We start from the raw sequence: 18,033 nt of genomic DNA on the forward strand, positions 1-18,033 counted from the left end.
TGTTTTCATAAGATATTACTTTTATTATTATGTGAATCTGATTTCAAGATGTCCCCAATTTAGTACGTACAATTTCATGTGGTATAAAATAAACAACTTCTGTTTTACATGTCTTCAAAAAAGGTACGGTATCTTAAAGATTTTGGCCACAAAAATTGAAATAACTAACCAATCGAAAGTCGGTCATACCTTCTTAAGTTGTTTTGTAATATAAAAATGCATATTATGGTTTAACTATAAAAGGTAGGAAGGGCTGTTGGAGGTTTTTAGTACAGTGATGCTAACTTAATTTAATTTGTAATCACATTTTTAAAGGTTTCGATGAATAAAAGTTTCCTAAAACTATATGGGTCGATCATTTTCTGTGATTTGGTAGTTCCCACTGAGTGGCGTGCACAATAATCGAACTCAGTGGGTACAGTTCGACAAAGATTTGTCAAGAGCTTGTATTGAATATATGCACTTGTTCACTAAACCCTACCAAACACTCTTGTATCTAATCGACTCCGTCTCCATCACGCCCATGCCGCATGAACAGTGGAGAGAGAGCCACTAATTACAATCGGTAATAACTTGATAACATAATACTCAGATTTTCGGGTATGGTAGCATCTAGTCACAAAAAATGGCAATTTTGAACCAAACATTAATTAAAGACTATCCAAGCTTAGGCGTCTCGCTGAGGTAACTTAAGTGTTAAGTGTAGCTCTAGGTCATGTTAATTGATGGTACTCACTTGCCACAGGTTATAAATAAGATTTGTAATTGATATTCTGAAACACGACATTAATATTATGTTACTACACGGTGTAGAAAAATAAATACTGTATTTCAAATTATAATTAATATATAGGCATTACCTTTGATTCCTATTCTAAATTCAATTTTTAGATTTACTGTAAAATGTTAACTCGGAAATCAAACCAGATTTGTAGAAACAGATAAATAATTTATTCTTACTCATTTCCGACATACTTGGTATTGGTGGTGCACGTCGATTTTCTATTGAAATAATGTTTATTTTAATATTAGAGAAATGTGTAGTCATTGTCCTTTATGTTATTTCTATTAACATGTTTATTATAGAACAACATAGTGGTTCTCGTGAAAAACTGAATGTACGATCTAATTCAAAACTAGTTTGCTATTGCTTGCAGTTTTAATTAGTAATCAATTCACGAGCGCGTTGTTGAACCGATTGGAACTATATGAGACGGTTTTGTCCCAAATGTTAGATTCGTTGGAATTAACTGATCCATATATTCTCAAAACCTTTACAATTTTTATTTGATGGTTTGTGGGGGAGGGAATTCGTCCCAAACCAATACAACCCTAAATACGATACTGCACCACCAGTGACACGTGAGTTGTAGTTGTGTTACTATGTTGAGGCATTGAGTGTTTCTTATCAAAAGTATTGATAGGATTACCGGATTATTGATGTAGTACCGGATTCCCCCGGAAATTACCAGATCTTTACCGTAAAAATCCCCCCTTTTTAATATTCACCATAAAAAAAGTTATATAACGCAAATTTTTGTGTAGAAATCTGCAAAGTGAAATAATGTGAGATCCTAAACAAAATGGTAATAAAACTTAAAAATCAATAAAAACCAAGATCGGACTGCAATGGTAGATTTAGAATTAAGAATCCAACACAAGATGTAAGAAAGGTAACGGCGTTTAACGCTATAACATTTTAATGTTTAATACACTCAAGTTTAGATGATCAGTGTAAACTGAGTGTAATGAAATCCAGTTCAGATATGTACTCGTACATTCAAGTGTGGAGATTGGATTTGATTGGTGTCAATTACTGCGAAATGTTAGAGATGTCGGTGGTCATGTACCTATCCATCTTCTCGAGAGAGACATCACACTCCCTAACATCGTTCGACAATTAACTACAAGAGATACGAGTTAACCAACCCAATACACCGGAGTTACTTGTGACGTCAGTTATGTCAAACGTTGAGGAGTGAGTGATAGTAATGTTCGACAGTTAACTACAAGAGATACGAGTTAACCAACCCAATACACCGGAGTTACTTGTGACGTCAGTTATGTCAAAAGTAAAGTAAAGTAAAGAATGTCTTATTTTACCAGGCGAAGTTAGGGCTAAGAAGCCCTCTCTAACACTTAAACGTTGAGGAGTGAGTGATAGTAATGTTCGACAGTTAACTACAAGAGATACGAGTTAACCAACCCAATACACCGGAGTTACTTGTGACGTCAGTTATGTCAAACGTTGAGGAGTGAGTGATAGTAATGTTCGACAGTTAACTACAAGAGATACGAGTTAACCAACCCAATACACCGGAGTTACTTGTGACGTCAGTTATGTCAAACGTTGAGGAGTGAGTGATAGTAATGTTCGACAGTTAACTACAAGAGATACGAGTTAACCAACCCAATACACCGGAGTTACTTGTGACGTCAGTTATGTCAAACGTTGAGGAGTGAGTGATAATAATGTTCGACAGTTAACTACAAGAGATACGAGTTAACCAACCCAATACACCGGAGTTACTTGTGACGTCAGTTATGTCAAACGTTGAGGAGTGAGTGATAGTAATGTTCGACAGTTAACTACAAGAGATACGAGTTAACCAACCCAATACACCGGAGTTACTTGTGACGTCAGTTATGTCAAACGTTGAGGAGTGAGTGATAGTAATGTTCGACAGTTAACTACAAGAGATACGAGTTAACCAACCCAATACACCGGAGTTACTTGTGACGTCAGTTATGTCAAACGTTGAGGAGTGAGTGATAATAATGTTCGACAGTTAACTACAAGAGATACGAGTTAACCAACCCAATACACCGGAGTTACTTGTGACGTCAGTTATGTCAAACGTTGAGGAGTGAGTGATAGTAATGTTCGACAGTTAACTACAAGAGATACGAGTTAACCAACCCAATACACCGGAGTTACTTGTGACGTCAGTTATGTCAAACGTTGAGGAGTGAGTGATAGTAATGTTCGACAGTTAACTACAAGAGATACGAGTTAACCAACCCAATACACCGGAGTTACTTGTGACGTCAGTTATGTCAAACGTTGAGGAGTGAGTGATAGTAATGTTCGACAGTTAACTACAAGAGATACGAGTTAACCAACCCAATACACCGGAGTTACTTGTGACGTCAGTTATGTCAAACGTTGAGGAGTGAGTGATAGTAATGTTCGACAGTTAACTACAAGAGATACGAGTTAACCAACCCAATACAACGGAGTTACTTGTGACGTCAGTTATGTCAAACGTTGAGGAGTGAGTGATAGTAATGTTCGACAATTAACTACAAGAGATACGAGTTAACCAACCCAATACACCGGAGTTACTTGTGACGTCAGTTATGTCAAACGTTGAGGAGTGAGTGATAGTAATGTGAGTGAACGAGGTCGTAGCCAGGGGGTCCGGACCACTCCCCAAACATTTTCAATTTTGTTCAATAATTTTTTTAGCAAACGATATTATTATTATTTAAATAGTTCAGCATTACTGACGTACTGATGAAAGATCATTCTAATCAATGAAACGAGTCAAGGACTGTTTAAGGAACAAATGGAGAATGAACGTTTTACTGCACTTTTCTTGACTTATATCTACTACGAGAAAACATCGGTCGTCCTCACCCCCTTCCCCCCTCCCATCACAAAATTGTCTCCTGGCTACGTGCCTGTGAGCTAATATGGTCTATTACATTGACTACATATGTGAGCTGTTCTATCATTAGTATTGAAACAGTTACATAAAGAATGCATCTATATTTAAAAACCGCAATTTGGAGATCAAGCCGTCGACACTTTATACTTTTCAACGACAGCATTACCCATTTTCATCACAAAATAAATAAAAGAAATCAGGCGAAAAATAGACTATATGCAGTTGCCTACTCCGAGTTTAATTTTGTAGGAAATGGGTGGGTGTAATTAAAACAGTATGTGCTTGCTAGTGTATAGTAGCCTGTGTGTTAATTAATATTATCATTATGAAATATTAACATATAAAAAAACATTTTCTGATATTTACTCATTATTATTCTGTTCCTCAAATTTCAAAATTTCGTTATGGCATTCATCCCTTGTCCCCTCCTCAGTGTGACACTGATATATTATGTTGCCCACTTTACTGAAACTTGTGAATGATTCTATCCTTCACCCACAATTCTTTGAGCTCGAGTGTTTAATAAAATCAATTTGCAAAATAAGCCTAATATTTTCAAAAGACTTTAAAACGTATAAATACAATATTGAAACGATATTATTCCATTATATACGTAATTTAACATTCTCGTTGTGATTACCATATTAAAATGGTAATAATTCTGATAGTGAATTTATTATTTCATGTGGGGAACAAAAAATCCTTGGGTTATATTTGAAAATCAATATTACTTGGCTCAAACTGTGGCTATATATTGATGGTATCCTACATATATATATATATATATATATATATATATATATAGGATATATATGATATATTATATAATTTCAATAAACATTGAATCACAAAAAGTACTTGCTCCACCGGGAGTCGAAACCGGATCTCTCACTTGCCGGGTGAATGTGCTACCATTACACCACAGAGCGCTTACTTTTTCCGATTCAATTATTTTGTATTTGGCCGTATCTGTCACATATGCGTTTAAATAAGCAAACTAACATATGATCGGAAGACCAAATACCTGTAAAACGATTTTTATTTACATTAAATTGTATATATGGCAATAGCCTTATTTAATTTAAATAAACATTGAATCACAAAAAGTACTTGCTCCGCCGGGAGTCGAACCCGGATCTCTCACTTGCCGGGTGAATGTGCTACCATTACACCACAGAGCGCAAATTGGTTTCATACACATATTTTAACTCGTGAAACCCGCTACGTACAATATTCTATCATAAGTATTCATAAGTACAACGTCAATAACAAGTGCCAAAACCACGGACTGCTGTAATCAATTCTAGTACCAAAATGTTTATTTTAAAATTAGATAAGTTAAAATTATGTTCACTCTTAACTGATACCAGATTATTAACAAGTTACTGGGAAATTATTGAATATTTATCTATAATGAATACAATATTGCTTTAACTAGTTAATTCCAATTTACATGAATATCCCTTCCGGTTCAGACGGAAGAAAGGTAGGTTTTACATGTGGCCGTTATCTCTAAATGTCAAACTGAAAATGCATTATTAGTTTAGATGTTTAATTTGCACAACACTGATGCGATAGTAACTCTCAACGTTGGCATGTTAATGTAACACTTTCAAACATTTAGAAACCCCATAATTTTGAACCTCACAATGAAATTTTTAATAAGGTTTTAAATTTCTTTGCAAAAACGTGAATTTGGTTTAGGCATAATAAATCCAAATGTATGTTTGTAAACGTATTCACTTATGATGATTCAAGTGTATACATTTATTAATTTTAACAGCAAACATTTTAAAACCTTAAGTTCTATCGAAAATAGGTCAGAATCCATGTTCCTTGAAGTTGCTTAACAATTTTAAGAAAGGTATATTAATCTGTATTTATGTTATGAAATACCCGAGATACAAATTTTGCCCAAATTGGAATGACTACCATCTTGAATCGTTTTATTAGTTATGACTGGAAACAAACTCAACCAACCAACTTCTCTGCACCAGGTTTAGTCTGAATCTACTAAGTGATACGGTAGTTATCGTGTTCAGCATTATTCCTGCAATATATACTACTTCAAACTTTGTACGCTGCTATCTGGAAATCTTACGAGATATCATACACACGTAAGATTATTGTAAATAACTTGAGAAATCTAACACATCTTTTTCACTGTAATGCATAATAACTTACATATTATCATTCTCTTATCCAAATTTTGAATGTCTGCCATCTTGAAAACCAAGATACCAAACAAAATGGACAAATAAAAATTGTTTATATTGTATATCAAACATGTATAGTTTTGGGCCTCTATTGAAAATTAGTTAAATTAAAATCTTTGCCCAAATACGAATTGCTGCCGTGATAAGACTTTTTATTGGTTATAACTAGTTAGTTAACAAACTCATCCAAGCTATGTGCGAGTACTGTCTTTGTACAAAGTGTATTACATATTTTTAAATTACGGCAGTTATCGTGTTCACAAGCCCGTGTTATATTGCATAATCCTATACATACGAGTACATAGATAAGTGTATATATATTCGAATTATGGTAGTTTTGGATTCTGGGAGTTATGATCGGAGAAAATACAAATAAATTTCGTCATGGGGCGACTGTAATAGGCAGATTTGTATTAATGATTGTATGGTCTGTTTGGACAAACTGAAATCTCGATTTGGCACGTAAGCAAATTAAAAACCTTTGTTCTTGGTGTGAGATCGCTAAACAAACTCTGTTTGAACAGGAAAAATATAACACAGTAACACACGATGTCGGTTTATCATTTATAAGGTAGTCAATTAAATCTTTGTTTTGTCACTAAACCGAACATTTCGTGTGTAAATACAAATTTGAAATAAATATATTAGATAGCAGCCGACAGTCGGGATCACTGTAGGGTTGTACAAGTCAGAGAGGGTAACTGCCCACTGCCCGCTGCCCGCTGCCCATTGCCCACCGCTCTCTGCCCGATACCCCGATCAATGCCCAGCGTCTCTGTTGACTCTGAGCCAATATCTCGACGGGGCGCCGAGCTCCAATATCCCCGCGCCCCCGGCAAGCTGTTTCGTCCCTTTTATTCCACCCCTGTTTCTTCCGTCCAGACTCACTCCCGCTGCACTTTCCTGTTTCTTTTAATTAAAGGCGACAGGCCAACACGCTGAATACAAATGTCTCACTTAGACCTTCCTCTGGACCGATTGAATCTGCGACATCCTTGGAATCCGATATTATTGGGAGATCATTTCAACGTTGAAACGCGTTTAAACACATTACCAGCTCCATTACCGCCTCGGAAATTTATTATTTAGAAATATAAAGTACGTTATTGATGAGTTTAGGTACATGTTAACTAAATAACATTAAATTCAGATGGAATAGTTTGTCAGTACCATCATTTAACAAAATATTCATATCAATTTTAAATAAATTTTAATTTAACGCCTCATTAGTTTTTGTAAAAGTACAATTCTTAACAAATAGTTCTAAAACGTGTAGAAGGTAAATTGCTCTGACAGTGCCAGCGAGTGATGTTTAATATATAGTGTTAATCGACACAAGGCTACACATACGAGATAGCTATGGTAGGAAATGTTGATTCCTTACGAATGTTGAGTACACTTCCATTTCACCTTCCGCATAGTGCAGTGTCTAACAAAATTATAATAATTTTGAGATAATATTATTTGAGACAATGAGATGAGACAGTGAGACAATTGTGTGGTCTAGGTGTATCTGATGCCTTTTATGGACATAACTCACGGGAATTCGCCTCCGTGGCTGAGGCAGGCGAATTTGTCTCATTGGCAATTTGTGATTGTTCCGTAAAATCTTTATTTCAATTTATTATAATCGTTATTAATTAATTAATTATTTTTTATTAAATCTTCGTGGACTGGTTGTTTTATCAATAATGTCATCTGTCCGAGGGCTTTAACATAAAGGTGATGCTGAAAGTATTCTTCAAGCAGTTATACGTAATCCCACTAGAAGTCAGTGGAGAATATCTTTGCAACTAAATAGTGTAAAAACTCATGTGTTACAAACTATACACTTACAAGGTTGTATCCATGTCGTGTACAAAAAGTACACATCAGGAGATAATGCTACTCGTCTTTATTGCTGTGAATGGATTAAAACGCATCTTAACATTGTTTTATGAATACGTTTTACTGACGAAGCTAACATTTACTCGTGGTGAATTTCCATCAGTGCTCAGATAAAAATCTTCACGCTACAATGGACAATAGTTTTCAGCACAGATTTTCTGTCAATTTGTAGTGTGGTATTGTAGATGAGGAATTAATTGGCTCTTTCATATTAGAGAACCGACTTGTACCAGAAACATACATGGAATTTTTACGTAATGAATTGTTTACTTCTCTGGAAAATACACCACTTTTAACACGAATGAATATGTATTTTCAACATGACGGCGCTCCTCCGCATTCGCGTACTGCTCATCGAGTTAGATAATTTTTAAATGAACACTTTGCAGGTAAACTGATGAATGTTGGAGGAGTAACTGGCCACCAAGGTCTCCAGACCTTATTCCACTGGACTATTGAATATGGGGTTTGATGAAAAACGTAGTTTACAAAGTTAATATACGAGATGACCTGATTACTCGAATTTGTATGCTGCTGCCGTCATAAAGAGAAAAAAGATGTTCTTGCAACAGTGACAGAAAATATTCGGAAGCGTGCTAAGAAGTGTAAAGACTGTAATGGCGGAATTTACGAACCTTATTTATAATCTAATGAAATTAGCTATGTTTTATTTAGAAGGGTATTATGATGGTAAATTAAATTTGTGTAAGCTTAATTTGTTTTAAAATTTATGATGATAAAACAGTATTGTTAATTTAGGGGAGTAATATAAAAATTAAATTAAATTTGAATTGATTAATTTGGTATTTGTTTGGTATTGACTTTACTTACATACATTTTCTCAGAATCAAATTCTCTACTACTTTTGTTTATGGATTTTATGCATTTGTTAGACATTTAATGAAATTATAGCGCCTCAAACATAATAAACGTGTTTTATTACGTTAAGTTTTGTTTTGAAGCAATTTATTTTACAAACTAAGGGACTTACAATTCTCGGACCTAGTTTGTAACATTTTTGAGGTCAAAATTCATATAAAACGATCAAAACTTTGTCTCCATTTCTGTTCTAATGGTTTCAGTCCGATTCCATTTGACTTTTATTCACTTTTCAAGAATCCAAGACAATTATTTTATTAGACGATGTGCTCTGATTGAGATAAAATTATTTCCACTCATTTTTAGTATTACTTTTTAGCATTAATACGTGCACTATCAATTCTACAAAATTATTAATATATGTCATTATGGTACTTGATTTGATATCGAGTAAATTCTGAACTTGTTCTATTCCTGAAGGGCTCAGACAAGGCTGACAGAGGATGTCAGTGACGTGCCCGCCACCATCAATAGTGCTGACATACTACGTCACTATCTGTGCGGTTCGCCGCCGACCGCTAGGCGAAGGCACGAGCCTGCCACCATCAATAGTGCTGACATACTACGTCACTATCTGTGCGGTTCGCCGCCGACCGCTAGGCGAAGACACGTGTCCGCCACCATCAATAGTGACACTAACATTCTACGTCACTATGTGTGCGGTTCGCCGCCGACCGCTAGGCGAAGGCACGAGCCCGCCACCATCAATAGTGCTGACATACTACGTCACTATGTGTGCGGTTCGCCGCCGACCGCTAGGCGAAGGCACGAGCCGCCACCATCAATAGTGCTGACATACTACGTCACTATGTGTGCGGTTCGCCGTCGACCGCTAGGCGAAGACACGTGTCCGCCACCCGACCTGGCCCACGCTTTATTACGGCTATAATTCAATCTATTCACTCCCTCATTATGCTCTTAAATGTGTGACACACGTTGTTTCTGTGGCCTTTATTAGTTTATTATGCGCCGGATCAAATGACCGCGTTCACAGAGTAAATAGCCGACTGACGCTGACGTCGTGTGGGGATGCTAATAAAGATTTTAACCGACTCAAAGGGGGCGAGCGCACCCCGTATCTTTATTGATTATAAGAATTTTATATTATAAAAATTATTTTTAAATGTTGTTTCTGGTTTCACGTCACCCACAATCTACAGTACTGTGTTTATTTTTTAATCTTATTCTGTGTGGGTAGTGTTGTTGTTTTTACCATCTACATCCTGTTCTAACCTATGTTAAAGTACCACATTTTTCAAACCCCAGACTCTTTGTCATGATCCTAGTCACGCAGACATTGGTTACCCTTTTGGGATTCGTAACTCACACTTTACGTGTAGAGAGATCGATTACCCATTTTGATCCGTAACTCCGTGATTATCTGACAGTTTTTTCAGATTATTCTACATGTTCTCTTCGGACTTGTTATTGCGAGGGTCTCATCGAAAAGAATAAACGAATACAGCGGAGTACCTCAGGATCCGACGGAACGTAACGAACGTCCTTATCTATCTGACTGTATTTTTTCACCGGATTTGTTGTAACTTTCCCTGTAAGTTTGTTGTCCTTTGACCTTTTTTCTCCAAAATTTTTAGAGTTCTTCCTTAGATTAAGATAAATCTATGTACCAAGTTTTAGGTCTCTAGGAACTTTTTATCAAGCATTATCGCAAAGACGGATATACTTGCAACTACACGAATTTGGGAAGGACCTACCGGGTCATTATAAAGGTGGAGTGTTGGTGCATAACAAGTTAGATGGTACTGATGAAACTGTGCTTCAGGATTAGGACAGGGTTATGTAGCACACGAGGTATCCTTAACTGAGGCCCCTCGTCGAAATCTTAGATTTTGCGGCATTTTAATTTTATAATATTAAATTTGAAACTAAGCTTGCTTATTAAGAGTTGACATAGTTGTAATGTTTTTAATATTTGGGTATTTTAAAACTTTTACAACTAAGTTACAGCTTTGATTTAAGTGGAATGTTATTGAGTATTCATTATAGTACAACTTTTCTTTCTGGGTTTCCCGTATAGGAATTACAAAGCTGTATTTATCGCCATAACGTAATCGCAACGACTTTAGACGGATATAATAGTTAATCGAATTCTCTGTTCAGAACATACCATTCAATATTAACCAACATAATCGGCTACGAAAACCATTACTTTACTGACCTTTACAGTTTTACAACCTTCCTACGCTTATACGTATGCAAACCACGTGTTTTTTGAACATGTATGGAACATCACTATTAACAATCAAAACCTGTTCAGTTTACCTAACTACACGCGCTTGCAATTATTTGTCTCTTCAAATAGTTCCAAACTCATCTGAAAGCATTCTGGCAATTTGATTCTGGGTTATTTCGAAATGGAAAAATGCTGGTTTATAATCTTTTTCATCCTGGTGAATACGACTTATACGTGCTGTCATCAGATGAAGAATTTCTCCTAAATGATGAATATAATGAATACAGTATATAAGAATTCCTTTTTATATTAATGAAAATACATTTTTATTTTGAGCGTATCACAGTTACAAACTGTACTACGGACAAGCTCTCGTCATGCTAACACTAACTTATCCTAATTATAGTCAAGACAAAAATGCAAATCGGTTTCCTCTTCAATACGTCTGGACGTTTTATTTCAAACTACTAATACACTAGCAGAGTATTAATTCTTCCGGGAGGTCATCGTGTCTTTTTGGAAAACTTCTTTCTTCTAGGAGATTTTAAGTCTTTCATCAATAGAACCACAAAAGTAATAATAATTCATAAGATTTTCTTTGTATCTAACATCATAGTTTGAAGACAGGTTTAGTATAGGTTACTTGCTCGAACATTCTCTGATTGCTTTTATTGTGATAAGAGGAGAAAGAGGCAGTACTATAGTCAAAATCGATACTTTTCCCCATAAGATGTAAAAATGATAGAGTTTTATTTTTACCTTTAATATTTTGACCTTTTGATCCCAACATCAACCGAGTTTGTCTTTGGTCCCAGTTGAACCTAGTAGTTTAATGTAGTTTTGTAGTTTAATGTACCAAGTTTCAAGTCTGTGGAGTCTTTCTTTTAAGAGTTATCATACTGCCAGACAGCAACCACGCAATTGTAAATAGGCTCCGTTAGGTCCTTAATAAAGCAGGTATAATTTACGTGTATACATTACTTAAACACTGCAAGTTTTGCACATATTGAATGTAGCTGTGTCAAAAACAAATAAGAAATAATTTTCTTAGCATCAGTTTTGATGGATCCACTGATCTGTATCTCAGATCATAGTTGACGAAAATGCATGCACCACCTTTTGATTCCGTGCTGTGTCAAAGTTGTAGCTATTCAACTCCTGTAGTTATAGATGTCAACCGTTGGGGTTCCCACTATCCCTTGTAACCCCTGATCTAGTTGACTAATCCTGACCATAAACCGGTAGGTGGATACAGCTTAGGTGGAGGAGTGGAGTGCAGTAGTCTGTTATCGGTGTTATCAGGGACACCTGTTGTTATCATGGCACGCCATTGTTGACACAGCTATTGACGCCGGAGTGGCGCACACATTAAACACCGATTTGCTGATAACACATGCACCCTACTGTTGCCTCACACGCTTGTAACTGCCTCCTCGATATCTGTTCCGGAAATCCTCTACACTATATCAACTGTCAGTCGATGGCACGCACAGTGAGTGGCGCATAGCCGCCGCTAGCGCTGGTGGCGGTCAACAATATAGACGTATTAATACGTCTGTTACACTACCAGCACTCTAAAAATGTTATGAATAACAAGAGATAAGACAGATCGGCCAACAAGTGTCAAATTACAGTCTTATTCTTACTTAGGAAAGACAACAATAGAATATTGACGTGACTGCTTTATGTTCACTCCCTGTGCAGTTGATTGCCTATATTAAAGTTTAGTTAAACTCCTATAATAGTAATATAATACAAGCTTCGCAATTTTTGATGTTAGATTTGCCTACAATTTGTGCTTACTATTCTGTTCTTAATTTTAATATTTTTGTTGACAATAATAATAATAATGAAATTACTTGGTAATAGTCTATATGTTTACTTAAATGAAAAAAATTAAATCCAGTTCATGCATTCAAAGTTTTCTATTTAATATAATAAACATTTCAGTGACACATCATGAACTATTTTAATGCCCCCCCCCCCTATGAATATGTTGAATGATTTTGTTTTGAGCTGTTGATCCACACCTACCACCTGTAACATAGAATTGACGGCAAAGGATTACAGGAAGATTGGTAATGTACCGTCTAGATGTGGAGTTTACGTATATACATAATCCTGATCAGAAACAAACCAGAAGTAGACGCTTCACTGGGTTTAGCATTCAGCTCGTTAGCGTTGGCCTTCACAAGGTTAGGCCAAGTAACATAATTCGCTATCGTTTCTATACATCCAGTAAACGGTAGTGTGTACTGACACGCTGTGAACAGTGTTCCAGGGAAACCTCCCTATCTCCGTATATCTATAACATTATGTTATTCGGATTACATATTTGTTCACAGGATCTATGTGAAGAAGTGCCTGGGATGCTCAGAACGTATAGGGCCGGACGAGCTGGTGATGCGCGCCCTGGACTCGGTGTTCCACCTGCGCTGCTTCGTGTGTGTGGTGTGCGGAGTGCGTCTTCAGAAAGGGGACCAGTTCGTCATCAAGCAAGGCCAGCTGTTTTGCCGCCCAGACTACGAAAAGGAGGTCGAGATGTTGCAGGGATACAGTCAAGGTATGTGCTCGGTTTGTTCAGATTTGCCTATCAAAATATAGCCTACATCGGTGGTAATAATGTTTATGTTGGAAGTCCAACTTATGAAGGTATACAAATAAATGGAATGGTGATAAGTTGGTTTGACTGCTTTTATTGGGGAGGAGAATGTGTCAACGCCATAAGAAGAAAATGATTATGCAAAAATTTAGCAAAGTTGGGAAAGCCCGAGATCGGAGAAAGAAGTGATGACGGAATACAATTGCTTTTACAGAGGAACGATACAATATGATCACGTTAGTGATCACAGAATAATGATACCGAAATTTAGAAATGTTGGGAAAGCCCGATACCGGAGAAGAAAGTGAAGACGGAACAAAGTTTGTTTTTACAGACGATACAATTTGATCATGATAGTAATTACAGAATAATTTAATTTAAATTTAGATAATGCTCTTTTAAAAGTCTTGTAGTTTAATGTAAACTTTATGAAATAATACTTTTTAACGTACTTAATGCTTCGGCAGCATGCAGAAATAAGTGAGTAAAGCGAGCTGATGTTGGTCCACAGAACGGGCTAAGGTTTGCCTTAGTTATTATTAACGTACTACTCTGTGTACACACGACTACATTAAATCTCATATTACAACACAAATACACAGGTACGATATTACTGTTTGTTATATGCATTTACTTAATCTAAAACGTTTGGATTTATTAGTTTATACGTCTAACTGTATCACTAAATTGGATTTGTGTTATATTTAACATGTAACTGTTATTTATTTGTTGAACGCAAATATAGACGACATTAAGATTCTGCACAGTATAGTTCATTTTGTAAAAGTATTTCATTAAAACAGGATTACCCTGTTGTTTTTATAATTGTTTCTTAAATCATTAAAAAAAACAAAGTTAAATATAACCTTTACGAGCGTTCACGTGATCTGAACTTGTGAACTTTATAATAGTTACTATTCTTATAGTATTTCTTTACTCATTTCTAAATATAAATTGTATTTTACTTAGTGTGAAATGTACTTAATAATATACCATCCATCTACAATAACTAAATTCATTGACTTTAATGTAAAATTAAACAGTATTACATGATTGAAAAAAAGCTTACTAATCAAAACCTTTTTAGTCTTAGCACCTTGACTCGCAAAAATTCTAATTAAATATAACAAAAACAGTTTAGAGATCAAGTTTACTCGTCATGTAGAAGACGCAACTTGTCAAAATGAGAAATTCTTTGAAGGAGTGTAACTCATATTAAGTAGGAAACGATTTAAATGTCTCGAGTATTTTAGGAAAGCCCATCACAAACAAAGTAAATTGTTACATTTTAAGTGATTTGCTATAGAATCTCATGGCAATAGCTTTAATGAGAAATTCAAAATGATACCACAACTCTCTTTTCCTAACTACCATCACGAGGCGTGCACATGCCAAAGAACATGTTTAAAGTGGATATTACGTGGATCACTGAATACCTCATTATAATACCTCATACCTAATCGTGTTACTTGCTTGTCAATATGGTCATGGGGTTAGAGCCAATTTTGTAATTATATAACAGCAAAATATGTGTTTCGTGAGATCGGTAGAGAAATTTCCATTATGAAGAAAGGAATTGATCACTAGTCTCGATAGTTTTGGTACGGATCAAAATGGAAAGGTAGATAAAGTTATACAGTAAATACAAATGATAATTTTTGTTAGCCTTTTCAGCTGTAGCCTATATACTCAATAAAACGCGATAAATATAAATTATATTATACCCACAATACAGGTATAATTAGGTAAAAAAAATAGTATGAAAATCATCGTTCTCGGGCTTTTCGCCGTTTGGTTTTAATTGTGTCGATCTAAAACGTATGACCTGTGAAAAAATATAATTTTGTATGTTTATTCCTTTTGAAACCCTTCCATTTCGAGTCCCTCCATAGCAACGAGTACTTTCTTAGAGAAATATCTCCATTAAATTCATGAAAATCTATGTTGTGTTCTGATACAGTACAAAAAAAATAAAAAAATACAATTTCCCGTATTACGGCTTTATACCCCATTACAAGTTAGCTAGTCCTTGTGGATACCAGCCTGGTCTATATTAATAGGGTAATGAATGCCTACTTTCTTCATTCACCACGTAGTCTACCATTCACTGAAATGCATGCAATGTTAAGAAGAGATCAATTTTATAGTCTCACAGAAATATATGAGGATCACATTGTAAATTCAGGTTTGCGTATATTTTAGTCTCAAGGATGAGTTGTTTCTCTGATGTAGTATATTAGTAAAGCAGGTAAAATAGTTACAGAGATCGTCAAGTACAGTACTCACCTGTATATCTGTAGTAGCGATGGGCGAGTATCCCTGCGACGAGCTGGTGGCCACGGCCCGCAGTCACGACGGCCGCAGGGGACCCAAGCGACCGCGCACCATCCTGACCACGCAGCAGAGGAGAGCCTTCAAGGCCAGCTTCGAGGTCAGCCCCAAGCCTTGCCGTAAGGTTCGTGAAGGACTCGCTAAGGACACCGGCCTCAGCGTCAGAATAGTGCAGGTAAGTCAGCATGATGCAAACGACATCCCCTGACAAGACTCTAGGTGATATGTCCACCGGCCACAGACCGACACTTATCTCCCGTAACAGGGAACACCGTACCAGCGTCGTCGGATGACCGCATCAACCGGTGTACGTTGTAGTTTATATGTAGATTGTTTGTAGGTTTATCATGGAAATCTAGAACAATGTCCAACATAACGTTTGAATTTGTTCTACTGTATCAACTAACAAGATAAAATTCGAAATGCTGTATGAGTCATAAACTGAAAAAGAACATTATACCAGACATGTTTATCGATTCCGAGTACCACATTTCGTGTAATGTATATGGAACTGGTTTTTATCAACAAATATTTATTTTACAATTATTTTAAACCCTTTGAGGAATTTAAAGCAGTACAGTGCATAAATTCATTTTATATAAAGTTACAGTTAAAGAGGTCTGAAACAATTCCTTATAAGTATTGACTTTTAATCAAAATCAAAAATAAATAAACACACATATGGCTAAGGGAGATTAGAAAATAGGAAGCACTATGTTCATTTTGGCATATATATATATGTGTGTGTGTGTGTGTGTGTGTGTGTGTGTGTGTGTGTGTGTGTGTGTGTGTGTGTGTGTGTGTGTGTGTGTGTGTGTGTGTGTGTGTGTGTGTGTGTGTGTGTGTGTGTGTGTGTGTGTGTGTGTGTGTGTGTGTGTGTGTGTGTGTGTGCGTGTGTGTGTGTGTGTGTGTGTGTGTGTGTGTGTGTGTGTGTGTGTGTGTGTGTGTGTGTGTGTGTGTGTGTGTGTGTGTGTGTGTGTGTGTGTGTGTGTGTGTGTGTGTGTGTGTGTGTGTGTGTGTGTGTGTGTGTGTGTGTGTGTGTGTGTGTGTGTGTGTGTAACACTATTACACATTTCTGCAGTGCGTTTTTTAATCTCTCCGTACTATAAGCGAGTACAGAGAAAACAATATGGAAACTATTAGCAGTCCACTGAACAGAATATTTCATTCAGTTTACTGCATTCCTATTTCAACGCTACGAATTCCGTTGAAATTTGTCGATTAGGTTCGTTCCTTGATTAAAACTGTGTGTTAATTCAAATTCAAAATTTAATTGATCTTTATAACTTTTTAGCCGTGAAATTTATTGGGATTACACTGCTTATAGGCTACAAACGGGAAAATAAAAATTGAAATTGAACTCTTTCTAAAAAAAGTTTTTATTTATACCTTTACATCACTGTCCTACCGACATAACATTTTCATGGACACCAATGGTGATCATGATACATATCGAATCCGGTCGTCAAGGACACGTCATCTCTGAGTAAGGGCTTGAACCCTTCTTCTTCACGCAGATCCAGATCCAAGGACCAATATTACACATTTTGGCCAGTTCACAAAGGACCTAGCAGACTTCAAGATGCTCTACCAAACCACCACAATCCGCCATCAGATGGCATATCCCCTACTGGTATGCAGGAAGCAAAAATTTGTTGAAACACCCGGGGAGCACTAACGCAGAGACTCTCCTGAAATTGTAACTTGTGAGGCTACCACGTAACGAGAGCCAATTTTCACTTTAAAGATAAAACCTAGTTTTCATAAAATCGATAGTAAATTTTCACATAAGAAAGAAATGGTTTAGGGGTCCCGAAAAAGAAAAACAGCAAAAAGGCTAAACATAAACAATGATAAGAATGTTGAAAGATCATATTTTTACCTTTACATCTATTTAATTTAACGGCCCTTTGTAGCTGTTGTCCTCGGGAGAAACAACCCTCGAGCTTTCGAAGATCTACTAGCAGTTGATCTTGCTAGAAATAGTTAGGCCTGTGAACTGTCATCTTGACTCAGTAGCCGGTGAGTCATACTATTGGGCACTAAATATGAATAAATTATGTTTCCCAATGCACTGGCTAATGATGCATTTTATCCAGGATCTTTCATCTTGGCGTGGTACATTTTTAGCAATCTATTTATTGATCATTCTTATTTCTTATTAACAATATAAAATTATCATAAACTACATTCAATTATATTTATTATTTAAGGAAGGTACTGAAAACTATTACTAACGTATTTATTAGGTAT

At 36.1% G+C, this 18,033-nt stretch overlaps 1 protein-coding gene across 3 annotated transcripts in view; it reads left to right on the forward strand.

The window, feature by feature from the left end:
• The window catches only part of LOC124361987 (LIM homeobox transcription factor 1-alpha), a 58,881-nt gene that overhangs the window by 25,421 nt on the left and 15,427 nt on the right, over positions 1-18,033 (forward strand). For 2 of the 3 annotated variants that reach the window (XM_046816109.1, XM_046816119.1), the window contains 2 exons: positions 13,193-13,410; positions 15,750-15,955. In XM_046816109.1, coding sequence (XP_046672065.1) covers positions 13,193-13,410; positions 15,750-15,955 — 424 coding nt within the window. The remainder of the gene's footprint in view (positions 1-13,192; positions 13,411-15,749; positions 15,956-18,033) is intronic. The other variant, XM_046816127.1, reaches the window with a different exon arrangement.

This window comes from Homalodisca vitripennis, chromosome 1, assembly GCF_021130785.1.
Source record: "Homalodisca vitripennis isolate AUS2020 chromosome 1, UT_GWSS_2.1, whole genome shotgun sequence".
Classification (NCBI taxonomy): domain Eukaryota; kingdom Metazoa; phylum Arthropoda; class Insecta; order Hemiptera; family Cicadellidae; genus Homalodisca; species Homalodisca vitripennis.